The 18,208-nt window shown below is 36.7% G+C and overlaps 2 protein-coding genes across 12 annotated transcripts in view; both read right to left on the reverse strand.

Annotated features, from left to right (window-relative positions):
- Positions 1 to 3,472: 3,472 nt before the first annotated feature.
- Positions 3,473 to 7,837, reverse strand: LOC129425899 (uracil nucleotide/cysteinyl leukotriene receptor). Its single transcript, XM_055181966.2, has 2 exons — positions 5,744 to 7,837; positions 3,473 to 4,797 (listed from the first exon to the last, which is right to left on the reverse strand). The coding sequence occupies exon 2, from the start codon at positions 4,771 to 4,773 to the stop codon at positions 3,823 to 3,825; it is 951 nt and encodes a 316-aa protein (XP_055037941.2). The 5' UTR covers positions 4,774 to 4,797; positions 5,744 to 7,837; the 3' UTR covers positions 3,473 to 3,822.
- A 1,514-nt stretch (positions 7,838 to 9,351) lies between these two features.
- LOC129425869 (sickle tail protein) overlaps positions 9,352 to 18,208 on the reverse strand; it is a 159,317-nt gene continuing 150,460 nt past the window's right edge. For 7 of the 11 annotated variants that reach the window (XM_073864263.1, XM_055181910.2, XM_055181908.2 and 4 more), the window contains 5 exons: positions 17,508 to 17,612; positions 14,198 to 14,269; positions 12,466 to 14,037; positions 11,834 to 11,971; positions 9,352 to 10,980 (listed from right to left, as the gene is read on the reverse strand). In XM_073864263.1, coding sequence (XP_073720364.1) covers positions 10,498 to 10,980; positions 11,834 to 11,971; positions 12,466 to 14,037; positions 14,198 to 14,269; positions 17,508 to 17,612 — 2,370 coding nt within the window. In that variant the 3' untranslated portion in view covers positions 9,352 to 10,497. Of the gene's footprint in view, positions 11,373 to 11,833; positions 11,972 to 12,465; positions 14,038 to 14,197; positions 14,270 to 17,507; positions 17,613 to 18,208 lie in introns of all 11 variants that reach the window. The other 4 variants (XM_055181916.2, XM_073864265.1, XM_073864264.1 and 1 more) reach the window with 4 other exon arrangements.

The following is an 18,208-nucleotide window of genomic DNA, read 5'->3' on the forward strand; positions in this document are numbered from 1 at the left end:
GGAAAATAATTATTTGAGGGAGTGAAAGTAGCACATTAAATTTGGACACCCCGCTAGCTCAGCCACCTTATTGGAGTATTCCACTGTATTGCATAAATGGGCTAAACGTGCTGAAAGTCACAAAGGGGAAAAGCCGAAGTCTGCACTGCCACCGTTTCAAATGAAATTTAAAGGGGACTGAAGCAATCACGAATTCCTGTACAGTTTATGGTGCTATTAGCAACATTTTTATGGGGGCTAAGAATAATTTTGGGGGGGCTTACAACGCCCATGGGAAACAACATAGGCCTATAAGCCTGTTTTAGAAATGCCATTATATTTGGTGTTGCATGTGATCACTAACATGACATATTTCCTGTATTAGACTGAAGTGTCAAATGTAAAAACCACAATAGCCACTGTGTAGATATTTTGATTATCCAGTGGGACATAAAACATTTATAAAATGCAAGTTTACACAGAGCTTTATAGACATGTTTTAATTTTTCTAATAAGTAGACTTACTTACGAGAAATCGTACATATTTTACGAGTTGGCTAATTCGTATTAATTCATACGAAGTGAATCGTGCAAAACATACGATTGATTCTCATGAAAAACAGCAACGAAACCAAACCCATAACCCCAACGTCACAGTGGTATGAATTAATACGAATTAGCCAACTCGTAAAATATGTATGAATTCTTTTGAGATAGCGTTGGCATACACTAGAAAAAAGATTTGTTCGTTTTTTGTGTTATGCTATTTAACACATTTGGATGGTTTACTGGACAAGTAGTTCAAGACTAAAATGCTTGATTGAGTTGTCCTATAAGTAAAATTAGCTTACACTGACATATATTAAAATATGTCATTGCCATGTATTTGTCTCAGGATGCACACCAGTATTGTTTTGTAAGGTATGTTTGTAAAAAAAAAACTTATGTCCTAGCTAAAGCGTAGTCCTGAATTAATCTAAACCCTGTTCGGAAAACCCCCCCCATTATCCATCGGTTTCTCAGACAAGCCTTGTCCTGGCTTAAGCCAAGTGTTGTGAAACCAGTATGTGTCATTTTGTGTTACAATAAAAAAAAGTGCGACACAAGTCACTTGTGTGTGGGAATCCAAAATGTGTTGTTTTAATAATAACACAGAGATGTGTCAACACTGATTGTGTTGTTTTTACACATCTTGCGCATTAACCCATTAAGTGGCGCAAATACCTTCAAATTAATATAACATTTTTTGGTCTAGAAGCTTAATCCTGGTCTTGTTTTAAAGACGACACTTTGGGGTTTTTCACAGAAGTGGGTGAAAATATTAAATAAATAAATTGTTATAGCAGTTTACATTAATTTAAATAAATACAAATAATTCCATAATTTTATAGATAAAATTATAAAAGTGTAAATATTTTACAAAAGTAATATTGCAAACATGAAGGCATAAGTCTCAAGTAGCTCTGATCCAAATTTCAAGTTAAAATCACAAAAAATGTACCAACAACAGCCACTAGGTGTCAACGGTTTGCTGCATACTCTTGTCACAAATTAATAAATTACTGTCACTGCATTATTATTACTGCAAAAAGGTTTTGAAATATAAAAACGAAATTCTTAATCTTTCCAACAATATAGTTTGTCAACATCTGTGAAGATTTATACTAGGATATAGTTTTATAAATATATAATAATTAATATGCATTCCTATGGGGGAATGTCACTACATTATTTCTATCATCGGATGACCTTGAAATATGAAAACTAAATTCTGAGAGCTTTCTAGTGATATAGTTTGTCATGATTTTTAGGTTTAGAGTAGGGGTTTAGTCTTATAAATATGTAAAAACAAATTTGGTCTACCTATTGCCCTGTGACATTTTAGAAACTACGTCATAATTCTTCCAAAATGGTGATGAAATATGACAACTTCACACTTAGAGCTTTCCAACAATATATAAGCTGTCAAGATTGTTTAGGTTTAGAACAGGGTATTAGTGCTATACATATGTAAAAACAAATCGAGTCCACCTGTGGTCGTGTGACATTTTAGAAACTCTCTCTACATCATAATTTTCCCAAAATGGTGATGCAATTTGAAAACTACACTCTTAGAGCTTTGCAGTGATAATAGTTTGTCATGATTGATTAGGTTTGGAACAGGGTATTAGTGTTACAAATATATCATAACAACGTGGGCCCTGTATACCTGTGGCATTTTAGAAAATGTCATTCCTTTACCAAAATGGTGATTATAAATAAAATCTACACACTTAGAGCTTTCAAACAATATATAGTTTGTCATGATTGGATAAGAATTCACATGCAAAACACTGTAGTAAATGTAGGCGGGACAGTGACATTTCACAGAACATAAATGTTATAAAGGAGCACTCTCTTCAAAAATGAATCAAATACTCTCCCTACATAATTTATTTCATAAAATACTGTTGAAATATGTATTCTAGAGGCTTAGACCTTTCCAACAACATATAGTTTGTTGTGATAGACATATAAATTTACATGGAAAATATTGAAGTAAATTTAGATGTCCCGGTCAGTGCCACTTAATGGGTTAAACATATTTTAGAGTGTACTCCTCTCTGCAGTACACTAGATAAAGGTGTTAAAGCAGTTAAAAGTGGTTCACCGCACTCTTGAAATAATTGTGTCTAGTTAAGGACAACACTTTTTAAGCACCAGCACCTATATTGTGCTTTGTAGAACCATAAATTGTGCTATATCACAACTTTTGATTCTTCACAGGTGCTATATAGCACCAATTTTTAATAAAATGTGCAACCCTTTCTCTCTGTATGAAATTGCATGCTGTGCCAGCATGTAAATAATTAAATGAAGTAGCTTGACCATTAAAACAGTAAGCTCACAGTGTACAATAGTATACCGTATTAAATCTCTCATGTCAGGTGTTATTAATAAACAAGTACAACTTAACCACAAGTAGCCAAATACATTTCTTGTTACCTACATAACATACAGTTTATAAAGTTGCAAAGTTTATAGTTTTCAGTATTTTAAGTTAATACTTTAAGATTGGTGGCTCTTCAGTTGCTGTGACCTCATTGGATGCGTTCATCCAATACACACTGAGAAATATCTCTGGACTTCACCTATATCACTCATTTTAAATTCTCATTTTCGCCTACTATATCCTATGGGAGCAGGCCATTTGGGCACAGGGGCTGTCTTCACACCCTTTTAAACATTTAGGTCCAATAAAGGAAATCATGTGAGTAGAGGGTATTTTACCATGACTCATGTGTGGACTGTCATGCACTTATGTGTCACTAAACTTGCCTGAATTGGGAAATTTTTAGATATTGGTCCTGCAACAACAAATTAATTATTTATTGAATTCAAGATTCACATTAAGCCCTACATAATAATATATGCCAAGTCATATTCTTCAACAAGTCATATTCTTGAAAAATTGAACGAATATCAGTTTAGAGAGCTTATGTTTTTTTATTTGTTTATATGTTCACAAAACATCTTGAAAATTATATACATGAACTGAAGAATTTAAAATACTGCAACAAAAAAACATGTGATGATGATGTCATATATCTTTGTCATATGTTGTTCAGCCTATTCCCTAAAAATGATGTTGTGGTAGGAAATTGAAAGAAAAGTTAGTCATTAAAGCACACCTGAAAGTACATTTTTGAATGAATTTAGTAGTGAACTACTGTTTTTCAGTTCTACTTTTAACTTCTACTTTTGCTTTAAACATCTGATCCCAAGGAACCAGATCTCAGAATGCATCATGACCTGTATGTTTATTAATCTACGAGAAGACAATTTAAGGCCGTTCTTGTGTCTTCATGTGGTGGATGGTTCCTCTTTAGAGTTCCTACCGCAGAGCTGAAGCAGAGTTTCTTGGTAATTTCTAGCCAAAAAGAAGTACATGACAGGGTCCAACACACCACTTACACATGTTAAAGCTGAGGTGATGCGATTTGCCAAGTACAACGATTGTCTTTCCATTTCTGATTTCGACGAGTCATTGTGCTGAATGATAAATATAAATCGGTTGATATGGTACGGCACAAATGCGATCATGAAGTTAACCACTGTCAGTACAATCAATCTCTTAGCCTTACGCAGACAAGGCCTCTTTTCCTGGAAAGTCATACTTTTGACTTTGCAAAATATAAGAATGTAAGACACAATCATGGTGACCAGAGGTATAAAAAAAGCGACGGCAGTCGACACCACTGCACCGATTAGACTGGATGAACTTTCAATATACAGCTGTTCACACACCGTCACGTTCCACGTTTTAAAGCGTCTAGTCATTTGTTTTTTGGAGAACAGGACGGGTGCCATGCATATGGTCACAATGATCCACATCACCGCACAGGACACTTTAGCATTCCTTGTATTTCTCAGATTTTGAGTCTTGTGGGGTATGACACAAGCCAACACGCGGTCAATACTGATCAAAGTCATAAAGAACATGCTGCAGTAGAGGTTGACGAAGAACAGGAAGCCGACCACGCGACAGGCCCCCTCGCCAAGAGACCAGTGACTGCCTGAGATATGGTAGATCATCCGCATGGGGAGCACCAAGACGTAAGAGACGTCAGCTATTGCCAGGTGCATCAGATACACTTTGGAAGTAGTTCTGTGGTTGTCATAGCAACCGAACACCCAAAGTGCTAAAGCATTGCTTGGAACGGAGATGATGAAGATGATGATGTAGAAGGATGCAAGAAGAACGTTCTCCGTGTGAGAGCTGTGGTAAATCCACTCATCTGTGTGATTCAACATAGCGCACGTCGACGCAGTTGCTGTCTGGAGGAGGGCATGGGTTAGAATTAGTATTAGTCAGGTTTCAGAACTACAGACAATATTAAGACCATGTGACATTTAGTTGAACTTTTTTTTGTAATTTATTATTTTCTACATAAAATCATCCTATAATGTAAATAACATTGTGTAAATATATAAGATTGATATCTTAAATATTGACTAAGACCATGTGAAACTTTGATGATCTTATATTTAGATTATGTAAGCAATAAGGTACGAGAGGCTGTGCCTAACAACGCCCTTCAGCCGTTACTTATTCACGATACAGCACTTGCCTTGAGTACCTTATTGCTTTTATAAAACGGTTAACACACAATATTAAAGTAAAAAAAAATATAAGTGCAACTTTCATGAAGTTAAATCAATAAAAGCATTCCTTACGCTAGAAAAAATAGTCCCTGACTGCGAACAACAACATGAAAGCTCAAATAAAAACAACAAACTGTTCTCAGACTTTGTCTCATTTTATGTTTATGTGTTGCTAAGGGCGCAGTGATATTAAATAGAACCGTTGGGTGAAGCGGTCATAGTAGTGTTTTATTGTGAATAAAGCACATTGACCAATCAGAATCAAGGATTGGAACTAACCGTTTTATAAGAGACGTTAATCTGATCTAGTCTGGATCAAACAGGCAAATATAAAAAAAGAAAAAAATCTTAAACATTGTCACGTTAACTTTAAATAACATACAGTAACAGAAACAATTTTTTTTTCATATACTTATATGTGATAATAATCTGCTTTTAAGATCTTATATTTTTAACAGTGAACCACTTATCATAACATGTAGAAATAAATCAATTCAGTAAGGTAAAATCATATCAAACACAACACTATTTAAAATGCCACATACTTAACAATGTTATAAAGTATATTTTTAAGGAGTTGTATTACTCTTATTATTTGAAATTAATGTGATGTACTTACAAGCTTTTACAGAGACGTCCTAGGCAGCCAACACATTGACTTAATTGACTACAGACCGACTCAGCTAGATTTTATCTGTTTCCTCCTTTAGTCAGTCAGCTTCACGCAGAAGGTATCACACAAATAAAACATGCACAGACTTGTGAATACTAAGACAGAAACCAACATCACCAACAACATCCCATTAATACACAACACCATCTACTGGTCTGTTTACCTGCTGTGACTGCATCTGCATAACTTATATTAGTGTAATGCATTTATAATATATGAAGTTATTTAAACCCTATAGTGGACACACCTACTCATTCTGTTATGTAAATATTTACTATAGCATTTTAAAATGATATGATGAAATTATATTGATATAAATATATCTAATATTAAACCAAAACACTTTTTTGTTATTTATTAACTCATTCCCCGCCAGCAATTTTTTAAAAAGTTGCTCGCAAACATTTTTGGAGATTTTCACAAAATGCCTTTCAGAAAAATTTTGTTCTATAAATATATATCAAACAAAGAACAGACCCTCTGCTTTCAAACAAACAAAACGAGGAAAAAAGTTTAATCCTATCTTCATTTGTTCTTTTTATCACCTCTTAAATATGGGTAGGTTTCTTCAAAAATACAAAATATTAAGCAAAAAGCTGAAATAATTGCATTCTTGTAAAGGAATTTTGTTAGCATCAAATTCAGAACAATTATCACAACATACACAGAGTTTAAAATTTATAAAATTAGTTTTTGCTTAAATCTTTATAAATTGGGTAAGATAATAGTGGATCACCGTAAAAACTCCTCAGGAAAGCATAACTGGCAGGATTTTTTTTCTCTTAATTGACGAGATAACTTGTCCATGGCGGGGAAAGAGTTAATTTATGAAGAGCTCCAATGCAAAAAGCACTTAACGCCACCTCCGCCAAAAATGAGATGATGATATTAACTGAAATTTCTTGGCACGTATTATATGTTTATCATATACTTCCGCTTCAAATCTGCTTAATCCCAGCCTCAGACCATTCAGAAATACCAATTTGTTGGCAGAATCCGTTAAATGCCACATCAAATTTTCAGCAAAGTCCTCTAGGTGCACGATAGACAAATATGAAATGACTGTGGATCACATTTAAACGTGGGTCCCTTGTAGGAAACTGAATACAACCCGAATGTTGCAGTCACAAGCATCACAGCGCCCCCTGTTGTGTAGTTCAGTTTCTTAATTTTTACCTTTTAATTTTTTACTTTTATCATTTGCAATGTTTATAGTTGCAATTTTCTATGTCTAATCCAAGAAAGTGACAATTTTTTAGAAGTGGAGGTTTTTGCGCCCCAAAAAAAATCTTGCATGCACTTAGAGGGTTTTGCAATGAAAGAGTCAAATTTGTTAAATACGAAATGACTAAAGTGACATTTGTGAAAAAAAGGTATTTCGATTACTGACTAATAACCTTTTCATTGTCACTTAAGTGAAATTACTGAACCTAAACTAAAGAGACTGTTAAGCTCAAGAAAACATGTCAGATGCACTTTTTTTGTAGGGGTTTTATCTGAATTCTTCATATTCTCAGATGTATATGAAGAGTTTCGTTGCAAAATGAGATAACCACCGTTTTTTTAATTGTTCAGAAATCTCGTTTTTTGGTTGTGCATTCCAATTAATTTCAATGCAACTGCAGTTGGTTTGTTTTGATTTAAACCTTCATAACTTAAAAAATACAGCTAAGTAGCACCATAAAACAAAATAATAACATGATGACATAATAATAAACATGTTTTGACAAAAATGTTAAAAAATGGATTTATCTCGTTTTGCATAGAGACAGAGCGCAGCGCGTCACAACCTGAAAACCACGCCCACCGGGGGGGAAATCAATCCAACAGTCTCCATTGACTTTGTATTGCAAAAGGCCGCCTCCTTGTCATCTCCGGCCCACAACAAAAAACTGAACAATGCCCAAAAGCTGCCCCGGGACAACACGCACAGCCAACAAGCCAAAGAACACAGAAACAAGCCTTCACAAGCTGTCGAGCCGCAAAACCCAGTCTCCAAGGAGAACAAAGTGGATCGCCGATTACGTTTCCCCCTATTGGACGCAGTTTTACTAATAGGAGTACTATGAAAAGTTGCCTGTTTCCATTTGTGTCTAAACGCTCGCCTTTTGAAGTCGACAGCTTACAAAAAATTATTATTATTTTTTTTGGCGTGTTAGATGTACACCTTGTCACACAGCAGCTTTTAGGTATTATTCTGTTTTTAAAGGGATACTTCACCGATTTAGCATTCAGCTTTGTATCTGTAGAAACCCGGCAGTATTACTGAATGACCATGTTTCCCTCCATCATTTCCCCCTGAGAGGAGAGATATCTGCATTTTGGTTCTGCAAAAAAGTCCTCCGACGATGCAAAAATCGTCATATTACATCATCGGAGGACTTCTCCGCAGAACCAAAATGCAGACACCTCTCCCCCCAGGGGGAAACGAGGGAGGGAAACATGGCCATTCAGCAACACTGCCGGGTTTCCACAGACACAAAGCCGAATGCTAAATCGGCGAAGTATCCCTTTAAGTTTAATCTGTAAATAAGTTTTTATAAGCTGTCGACCCCAAAAAACGAGCGTTTAAAGACACAAAAATGGATACAGGCAACTTTTCATAGTACTCCTATTAGTAGAACTGCGTCCACTAGGGGGAAACGTAGTCGGCGATCCACTTTATTCTCCTTAAAGACTGGGTTTTACGGCTCGACAGCTTATAAAAACTTATTTCTGGGTTCGTTAGCTGTACATATTGTCACACAGCAGCTTTTAGGCATTATTCAGTTTTTTGTTATAAGCCAGAAATGACAAGGAGGCGGCTTCTCGCAATACAAAGTCAATGGAGACGGTTGGATTAATTTCCCCCCCGGTGGGCGTGGTTTTCAAATTTGCATAACGGCGCTCTGTCTCTATAGAAACTCTTCATATGTTTTCTCAGAATTCAAAATATGTATTCAAGCATAAGTAATCAGATTGTAAAGATGTAAGATCATTAAAAAGTCAGTGGAGTCCAAATTTTACTATAAACAGTTTGTGTCATTACTATGTAATAGGGATGCATAATGACTAATCGCGATTAATCTATAGCAAAATAAAAGTTTTGTTTACATCATATGTGTGTGAACTGTGTATAATAATTATGTATATACTTTATAAATATGCACACATGCATGTATAATAAAAAAAAAAAATATATATATATATATATATATATATATAGGTAGGTTACACTTTATTTTAAGGCGTCACTGTTACATTGTAATTATATATTTAAGTACCAAGTAATAATCATCAACAACATGTACTTACTGTAGGGTTAGGAATAGGGTTTGGTTTAGTTGCATGTAATTATGCATAATTAACTGTTATTACTATAGTAATTACATGTAACATGTGTAACAAAGACACCGTAAAATAAAGTGTTACCCAAAGGTATTACACACAGTTCATTCACATATATGAAGTAAACAAAAACTTAAATTCTGCTATAGTTAATCTTGATTAATCGTTATGCATCCCTACAATGTAAGTTTAAAATTTGCACAAATACCCATAAATCAGTCAAAATATTAGATAAAAGTTGCCAGAAGTTTAATAAAAGGGCTGCAGTGAACAAACCATTGCCATAAGGAGGCCATGTGAATGACAATCATGCAAACCTTTATTGTTTCAATACCTACATTCCTTTGCACAGTTTGTGTCCGCATTTAAAGCTATACAAAGAAAGAAAACATTTATTTACAAAATCTGTGCAAGCATGATTTTCTTCCGTTATATTTTTTCTCTCTACGGGTTTTTATAGGCATGCATAGAAACAAACTTTGGTACAATATGTTAACAAAACTAAACACGATCTCTGAAATAGAGATGTTACAGTATTTACATGGAAAGTAAAGAGCAGTTTCATCAATCAGTACAATTTACATTTAGACATAAATGCGTGTTAATTTAAGAGTAAATCAAAGGTTTATGATATCGGTAGGTTAAGCCAGGTACAGTATAACCTATCCTAAATGTACATATAGTGTCTAGCACAGTATACATAGTCAAGTATGAATTACAAAATTTGGCAAACAGGCACAACTACTGAAAAGACAGACAACTGTTTACTAGAAAAACTGTTGTCATTTTACATGAATAAATCTTGGCAGTGCATGACAGAATAACAAAAAGAAAACACAAGTAATGTTAATGTTTACTTACAGTACTTGATTCACTTATTATGGTTATAACCAATGTCTGTCAACTAAAAAAAGGCCAAATGAAAATAATCTACAATCATTTAGAGGCCACATATAAACCAAGATACTGTTTACATACTTGCACCGTGTCAATCCTTTTTTTAGTCTCTATTCAACTTGTATGAAAAATAAATATTATTTTCAAATGAAGTGCTCTATAAAATCTTTGATCATGAGCCTGCTCTCTGCAGTTAAACTAGATTTATATTTTCTTTCTTAAAACCAAACTGTTTTATATGTTTTTAAAATAGATAATAAGTAAGTCTTACAGCTGAGCAAATGAATATGTGGTATGAACAAATAGTGACATGCGATAACCATAACCATGCCCAAAAACAATAAAGTTCACTCTGAATACTTGTTACAATAGTACTCAACAAATAAAAATCATAAACTTACAAAAAAATACAAATCAGGAGTGACTGAACATCTTTTAAGGATGATGACGAAATGGTAGCGGAACAGCCAAGCATACTACGCAGCATCCTTAGCGACCGCAGGGATAGCTGATTTACCGGCATTCCCATTGTGTTGCCGACTGTAGCTGTTGAAGCTGGGTGTGTGAATGGTGCGGATACTCTTCGTACTCTGACTCAACATAGTCGGGGACAGGGGAGAGTGGGAACAGGAAGAGGAAGAAGAGGAAGAAGGTCGGCCATTTTGTGTCTGCATGGGGAGGCCTTTAGTGCTGTGAGTGGGAGGGGCACATTTAAGAGAACCATTAGAGAAGGAGGGGATATGAGAGGAGGAGGCGGAGCTGGATCGAGGAGGAGGGATGGAAGATTTGCTAACAGGAACGGAGGAAGATAAAGGAGAGGAAGAATGTACAATATTAGTAGTATCAGACTGGGCCGAGCTCTTTCCCGCGCTAGAGGAAAAAGCAGGAATTTTAGAAGCAGGCGCGGTAGGAGAAGTGGATTTGGGATCTCCTCCTGATCTTTTAGCACTTCCGTTAGCCTGCAAACAAAGACGCCACACTGATTGTCAACAATTAGGGAACTCATCATTAAAACAAATGTCTAAGCATGTTTAAAAGCATACTATCGGGAACTACAATTAATCACAAGAGATTATCAAAGACATGAATGAACCAAACTGAATGAACCAAACTAGAGGAACACAAAAACAAGTAGTGAGAATACAGAGAATATCACTTTAAAGATGGAAAGGAGAGGAACATGTGAGTTTTAAAATGAGTTATGTGCAGTATACGTGCAACCAACCAGTACTCAAGACCAAAGGATGCTCCAGGAGAAATGGGAGAGGTACAATTTGAAAGACATCCATACGATTATGGAGACACTTAGTGGATCCTGAGGTTGGCCGAGGGGGAGGGTTTAGGGATTCCTCTGAGAGGTAAACAGGGGAAAGGGTCTGTAAATGTTGTTTAGTAGGGAAACATTCCTGTCTTGCAAGGTAAAAAGTGTGTGTGGGTTAGATGTGAGTATTGTTCAAGCATCAGTGGGCTCGGCATTCGGAAAGTAGTGATTGTGTTATATTTATCTCTTAATCAGTTTGTCTCTTACAGCACCAAAGCCACAAGCAAAGCAAGCATGCAGAAGCATTTGATGGCATTGTGAAATAACAGTCAGTTGCCTTCAGTCACAGCCAATTAAAAATATGCAGAAGAAAACATCAACATGGCTTTCCGGCACCGGGCCTTTCGCCAAAGAGCGGTTTGTTTGGTCTCATCAGGTTATTTTTGCTAGTTCTTTTCCCTAAGCCCTGTTACAACTAACTTGATGTGTCTTAAACATTCAGTCTGTGACTACTACAGATGTGTATGTCTTTCTGACTATGATAAAACTACCTGGCGAAACTGCCTCTGAGTGTCCTGTAGCTTTTGCTGTTTTGTTGCCCTTTCTTTGTCTGAGGTGCTCGGTTGCTGCCTCGGCTTGGCAGAAACGGGCACCGGCATCCGACTAGAAGGTGAGACCACACTGGCATTCTGCAAAGGGGATTGAAACCAAACAGAATAACAGAATAAATAAATAGAAAGAAACAAACGAGAGCCATACTGGAGGTGGTTTGTCAACTAGAAACACAGCAAGCTGAAGCTTGCACAACATATCACCATGACACTTTAGGTATGTATACAAGAGAAACTGATACAAGAGTTAAGGATGCATGCAAACAAGCCCGGAAAACCTTTGTACTGAGGATTTCCTTAAAACCCACATGAAGGAACCCAGAAACATGTTTTGAGGATACCTTAACCCAAGGTTAGAGCATCATCACAAAAATCTATTAAACACCACTTTAGAAATGAACACACACACCATATTTATACAAATATGTGAAGGTGTTAAAAGTTAAGATCCAACTGTTGGTCCCCTCCCCTAAGGATCTTGAGAAGTCACCGGATAAGGCAGAATTGTTGTGAGGAAGAGTGTGGGGACAGACCCAGAGTCTTTGCTAAAATAGTATGATCTAAAGTGAGACCTGCTGTGTGGGAACTGGTGTGACTGAGACCCCTGCAGTTGGTATGATGGCAGGCCTGGGAAGGAGCTGTGGTTTGGTCTTCTTTCGGAGATCAAGGTTTTTTCTGCCGGAGGAAGGTCTCGGAACCAACGATTTGGGAGAAGGTGCTTTATCTGTGTGAGCTTCAAGGCTCACGGAGTTTTCATCGTTATCGGGAGATTTTGGTGCCATTTCGCTAATTGTGCTCTCTAGCTGTTTTATAGTTTGCTCTAGACTGTCTAGGGTTTTGTAGGCGTTCTTACGAATCTCGTTGGTTCGTACAGTCGGTTCCTGTGGATTTGATTTCGAGGACTCGGGTTTGGAACAAGAAATTTCAAACCTCTTGGTCTCTTTGTGTTCTCTGACCGTTCCATCCGACTCCTCCTCTTCTTCGTAGACGACAACCTGTAAAGTTTTCTTGCCTGTTTTTGTACCGGTGCGAATGGCTTGCGTTAATGCCGCCAGCTGTTTCTTTGGGAACTTCAGCTTGAACTTCTTCTTTTCATCTTGCTTTGCATCACCATGACCGTCTACGACTGAGTCTACTGAAGATGAGGATGATGAAGAGTTGACGGCTTGTGCAGAACTATCCCTAACATCAGTACCTTGTCCAGATCCTCTACCATCTCCATTTTGCTTGACCTGCACTCCTCCATTCCATTCTTCCTCTGTTTCCTCGTTTTCCTCATCTATCCTTTCTTCCGCAAGCATTCGATCTAGCTCCTCCTCACATTCAAAAATGGTAGAAAGGCGTTTGTAAGCTGAACGAATGTCCATTGGCTCATCAAAGATGATGATAACTGGCTTTTTACTAGTGCTGTCAGCATTTCCAAGAGCGTCATCTCCAAAAGTTATGTCACCACCAGAAGGTCTATTGTTGCCAAAAGTTACAGTCTGCACGCTACCCTTCTTGGCGTTGACCAGTTGCTGGTACTCTCCAGTGGAGAGGGTTTGAACCTTACTGTTAGTGACCATGAACGCAAAGTTATCAGGTGGAGGTGGAGGAGGTCCTTCTCCTGACAGATCAGGACTGAGAGAGGTGTCATCATTTTGCTCCATTTCCTTAAATTTCTTTTCCTTTGCCTTGGATGAACCAAGGGTAAGCTTTAGATTTGAAGAATCTGACCCAACAGGGCTTGCTTTAAAATGGATGGGCTCAGTTTCTCCAAAGGAGACTGGTGAGCAAACAGCAGTTGGAGACTCGATTCTTTCTTCTATGCTAACCTGCACTTGCGGAGCCTTGACCACATGAACCTTCCCTTGAGTTGGGCTAGTTGGAACTTCCTCCAGTGGAGATGATGGGTTTAACTTCGGTGAGGCAGAACTGATTGACTGATTTTGGGACAGAGAGCTAGAAGACCTGACGACGCCACTAATTATTGATGTTTTAGTGGATATTTGCAGCAGGTTTTGGGATTGGTCAGAAATGGTGAAGTGTTGGTCAGAAGCATGTGACACCTGTGATGATGACTGTGATGTATCCCTACGCTCTGTTGATTCGTCTGATGCTGATGGAGTTCCTTTGGAGATCTGAGCTGTGACATAGTAGATGACCTTAAAAGGTAAAAGAGGAAATGAATGATATTTTAGTAAGTTATCGTTTTTATAAGCAGAATATAACTGTGGCTAGATATACTATTAGGTACTACTCAAATATATGGCTGGGACTTTAAATAAGAAGTTATGATAACTATCTTGCTACCCTAATGCTCACCCCAGGACTCTGACGGACTGTATTGTTGCCATTCTCATCCGTGTCGAGATTCTTGTCTTCTTTATCTGTATGCTGTGGTTTGTGGGGAACAACATGACTTCATAAAAAGACAATGACAGTGTGGAACCACTGAGAACCTATCGTTTCATTTTGTAATAGGCTGCTTTTGAATAACTTAGATCATGCATGCTCTATGATGTATGAAAACACATTACATTTTATGTATTTGTTTTATAATCAGTTTTGGAACACAATAATGTCAAAATATGTTGAAAATAAATATATAAATATTGTCAATTAACACTTAAGGGATAGTTCACAGAAAAATGAAAATTCTGTCATCATTTACTTACTCTTATGTTGTTTCAAACCTGTATAAATGTTTTTGTTCTAAACACAAAGGGCTATATTTTGAAAAGTGTTTGTAACCAAGCAGAGGGACACCATTTACATCCATAGTAGAAATAAATAATACTATGGAGGTGGATAGAGCCCCAGATCTGTTTGGTTACAAAGGAAGATACACTTAAGATAAAAACTCAAAATTCAGTTTTATTTTTGGGACAACACAGTAAATCCATTGTCCCAAACTAGACACATCTATGTGTTGTTATTGGAACAACACATTTTGTGTTACTTTTAACACTTATAACTTTTAACACTTTTAAGTGTTTTCACTTTTGACACAGTGTGTTAAAATGACAAATAATGTGTTAAGTAGCACAACACAAAAGTGTGTGAAAAATGAACCTTTTTAAAGTGTAGTTTGAAAAATGTCTGAAGAATTTATACAGGTTTGGAACAACTTTAGTTGAAGTAAATGATGACAGAGATTAACTATCCCTTTAATAACATATTTTAACAATGTAATACATTGGATTATTGATCTATCCCATCTAATTTCGTGCTAAAGGTAAATGTGAAAATGCCCTCAATTACATATAAAGACAGCATGAGAACAATAATATTTATATATTATATATCATTAAATGCTTCTTAACATTGTTTCCAAATTGTACTTCCAATTGAAGATAATCTGCTAAATAAAAGTAAAATTTAAAATATTAAATCTGTCAACTGGAAATAAATTGCACAGTAACAGTAAAAAAATCACAGTAATTGTAAAATAATTGTGAAAATGTTCAGTAAAGGGGGCAGAAGTGCAACAGAAGTAAAGAGAGAAAGCGAGACTGAAAATCCATTAAATAAGTTTGGAGGTTTACAGCAGGCATGCAGTAAAGTGAGAAGATCAAAGAATAAATTCTGAACTCCAGACTGCTTGCTGAAGATTCCTCAAAAACCTTGAGGAACGAATCAAGACTAAACTATGTTTACATTTGAATGATCCATATGGTTTAAATGAAGACTAGATATGACTGCATTAAAGTAAAAATATAGCTCCTAATAATAGTTTTCACATAAACTCAAACATTTTCCATTAAAAACATCTAAACAGCACTAAAACAAAATCATTAGCAAATAGTTTTCTTGTTTAAACACAAATCTTACAAAATGTAGTTGTTTATGTTTAACACAAGGCACAAAATAGTTTGTGGATGGGATAATCTCTTAAAACGCAGATCTTGTTTTGTAGGATGTGTAGTGTACATGTTTTGTAGCATTAATCTACTACACTATACAGCAGCTGCACCCAAAATCGCCTTCTTCCATATAGAAGGCTAGGCAAGTAGTATGTGCCGAATTCATGGTAGACAAAAATTATCTGGGTGACCTACTACTTCTGGCGAGATTTTAAAAGTGTGCATTCAATGGACTCTTGTTTAACATCATCTGAGTTAAGGCTCACTTGATGTTATGACGACGTATGTCACGTGAGGTATCAACATGGCGGATGTAGTACGTCCGAATTTCCTTCACCCATATTCATACTATATACAATGTACTGTTTAACTGTCGATGAGTAGGTACCTGATCTAATTCAGTACGTACTGTCAAAGTATGCAATTTCATATGCAGGGAATGGTTTTGATTAGACAATTTGATAATGCTAAATCAAAATAATGTTTAAAAACCTATAGCCCTGGGTATAGTCGGTTTTTAACGCATACGCGAGTTTTCAAAAATTCGGCATTGCGTGTACAGTACGTGCGTACTCTTCTGATGATGAAAATAGCGTTACGCGCACTGTACGCAGACCCTCGCTTTCGCGTAAAAAATAGACTATACTCCACTTTTTTTGAAAATATGCTCCCCTAGAGTTAAACATTCCACCTCTACCATCTTGGAATCCACTCAGCTGACCCCCGGGTCAGGCGGCGCCACCCCCAGCACAGCCCAGCACAATCCACCGAATCTGACCAGACCACCAGCATCGCGCCAAAAACGACCAACGATCTCTGACACCCTTCCCATATTTGAAACTTGACTCCTCTGTAGTTACATCGTGCACCAAGACCAACGCAAAACCAAAATTATATTATGCAGTGCCCGAAAATAGTCCCCTGCTATTGAAAGTTACCAAGGGGAGTATTTTCGGGTGCTGCGTAATATCATTGAGCCTGCTGCAGCCATGTTACTGCAGCAAAGTCCTTGATTATTACGCCAGAATGAGAGTATAGTTCCTAGCCAAATCTGCCTAGAAAATCACAACTTTTAATTTTCCGTCGGTCTTAGCAAACGATGTAACCACAGAAGAGCCAAACCTGAAATAGGAAAAATATCAAAACTCCCCGGTCACCTTTAGCGCAATGCCAATGGTCCAATCAGATTCAATGGATTATGCCAAGCCACGCCAAAAGTGCCAGCGCCAGACCCGGAGATCAGCTGAATGGACTCCAAAACGGCAAAAATCGAATGCCCAACTCCAGGGGAGCTGGAAAATGAGCATATTTTTTCTTTAAGTGTACTGTGAAAGGGATACATTGTTTAAATGATAAATAAGCTGTTCTAAAATGTAACCTCTGAGAACTAAGATTACATGCTGTTTACTGAAATAATAATATTACAAAAAAAACCACACAACACCGTTTGACAGCAGAATGTGAAAAATCTAGTTTATTGATTGGATGACTTTGATCACACATAGCCAATAAAATTCCTCCTCCTGGCTCACACTACATCACTACAGCACAGGCCATGAGTTCAGTAGAAACAAAAGGACAGAAACAGATTTTAAATGAAAGAACAGTGAGAACATTTCTGATGTCAGATTCCCATCATAAGATTGTACAGAAGAAGTTAAGAGAGGGTAAGAAAGCCAAACAAGCATTGTAAAGGACAGCCATCAGGGACAAGCAGCTGGTACAGGCAGGCGGTTGGAGGACCAACTAAAGGACATTATATCCTTTACCTTCTTATCTTTAAGGGGCAGTAAGGCCCCAGGTCTTAGCTCTCTGATCTGTGGCTCTACCAAACCTTTGAGCCCTATCTCCTTAACAGTGCACTTCTGGAAAACCTGAAGAGAAGAATTCGTGAGGAATGGGGTTAAAGATTGGATTCTGCCCATTATTAAAATGGGCAAACCAGTTCAAAATTACTCTAGGGTGTAATTTACCTATACAGGAAACAGTGGGCATTATTAGATGACTCAGACTTCAGTATAAGGGCATTTGGTTTGTATTTTGAGGAGGCTGAAGTGCTGACTGCTAGTAAAATGTCAACTTCTAAGTGTACATTAGTTGTAATTGCTAGTTTTTATTATGATGGGGTAACCTCATCCCCCCCACCCCAAACTATGCTCCTAATGCTACTAGAGTAAATTTTGACTATCTTTACTGTAAAACATATCTTGGTGCACTTAAATGTTTAAGTTTAATTACCTTGAATTAAATATTTGATACATTATTCAATAAACTTTTTGAACTTTTTGATTTGAAACTCCTTACTTTGAAAGTTGAAATGAATTGTAATTTCACATTGATTACATTTTTAAAAAGGAATATTTACAGTGTAGGGGATTTACAACTGGGTCCAAATGTCTGAGACCACATTGAAAAAAAAAATATTTATCAAAGTTGTAGGATTTTGCAAAAATAGATATGATATAAAAAC

Source organism: Misgurnus anguillicaudatus, chromosome 25 (assembly GCF_027580225.2).
Source record: "Misgurnus anguillicaudatus chromosome 25, ASM2758022v2, whole genome shotgun sequence".
Classification (NCBI taxonomy): Eukaryota; Metazoa; Chordata; class Actinopteri; order Cypriniformes; family Cobitidae; genus Misgurnus; species Misgurnus anguillicaudatus.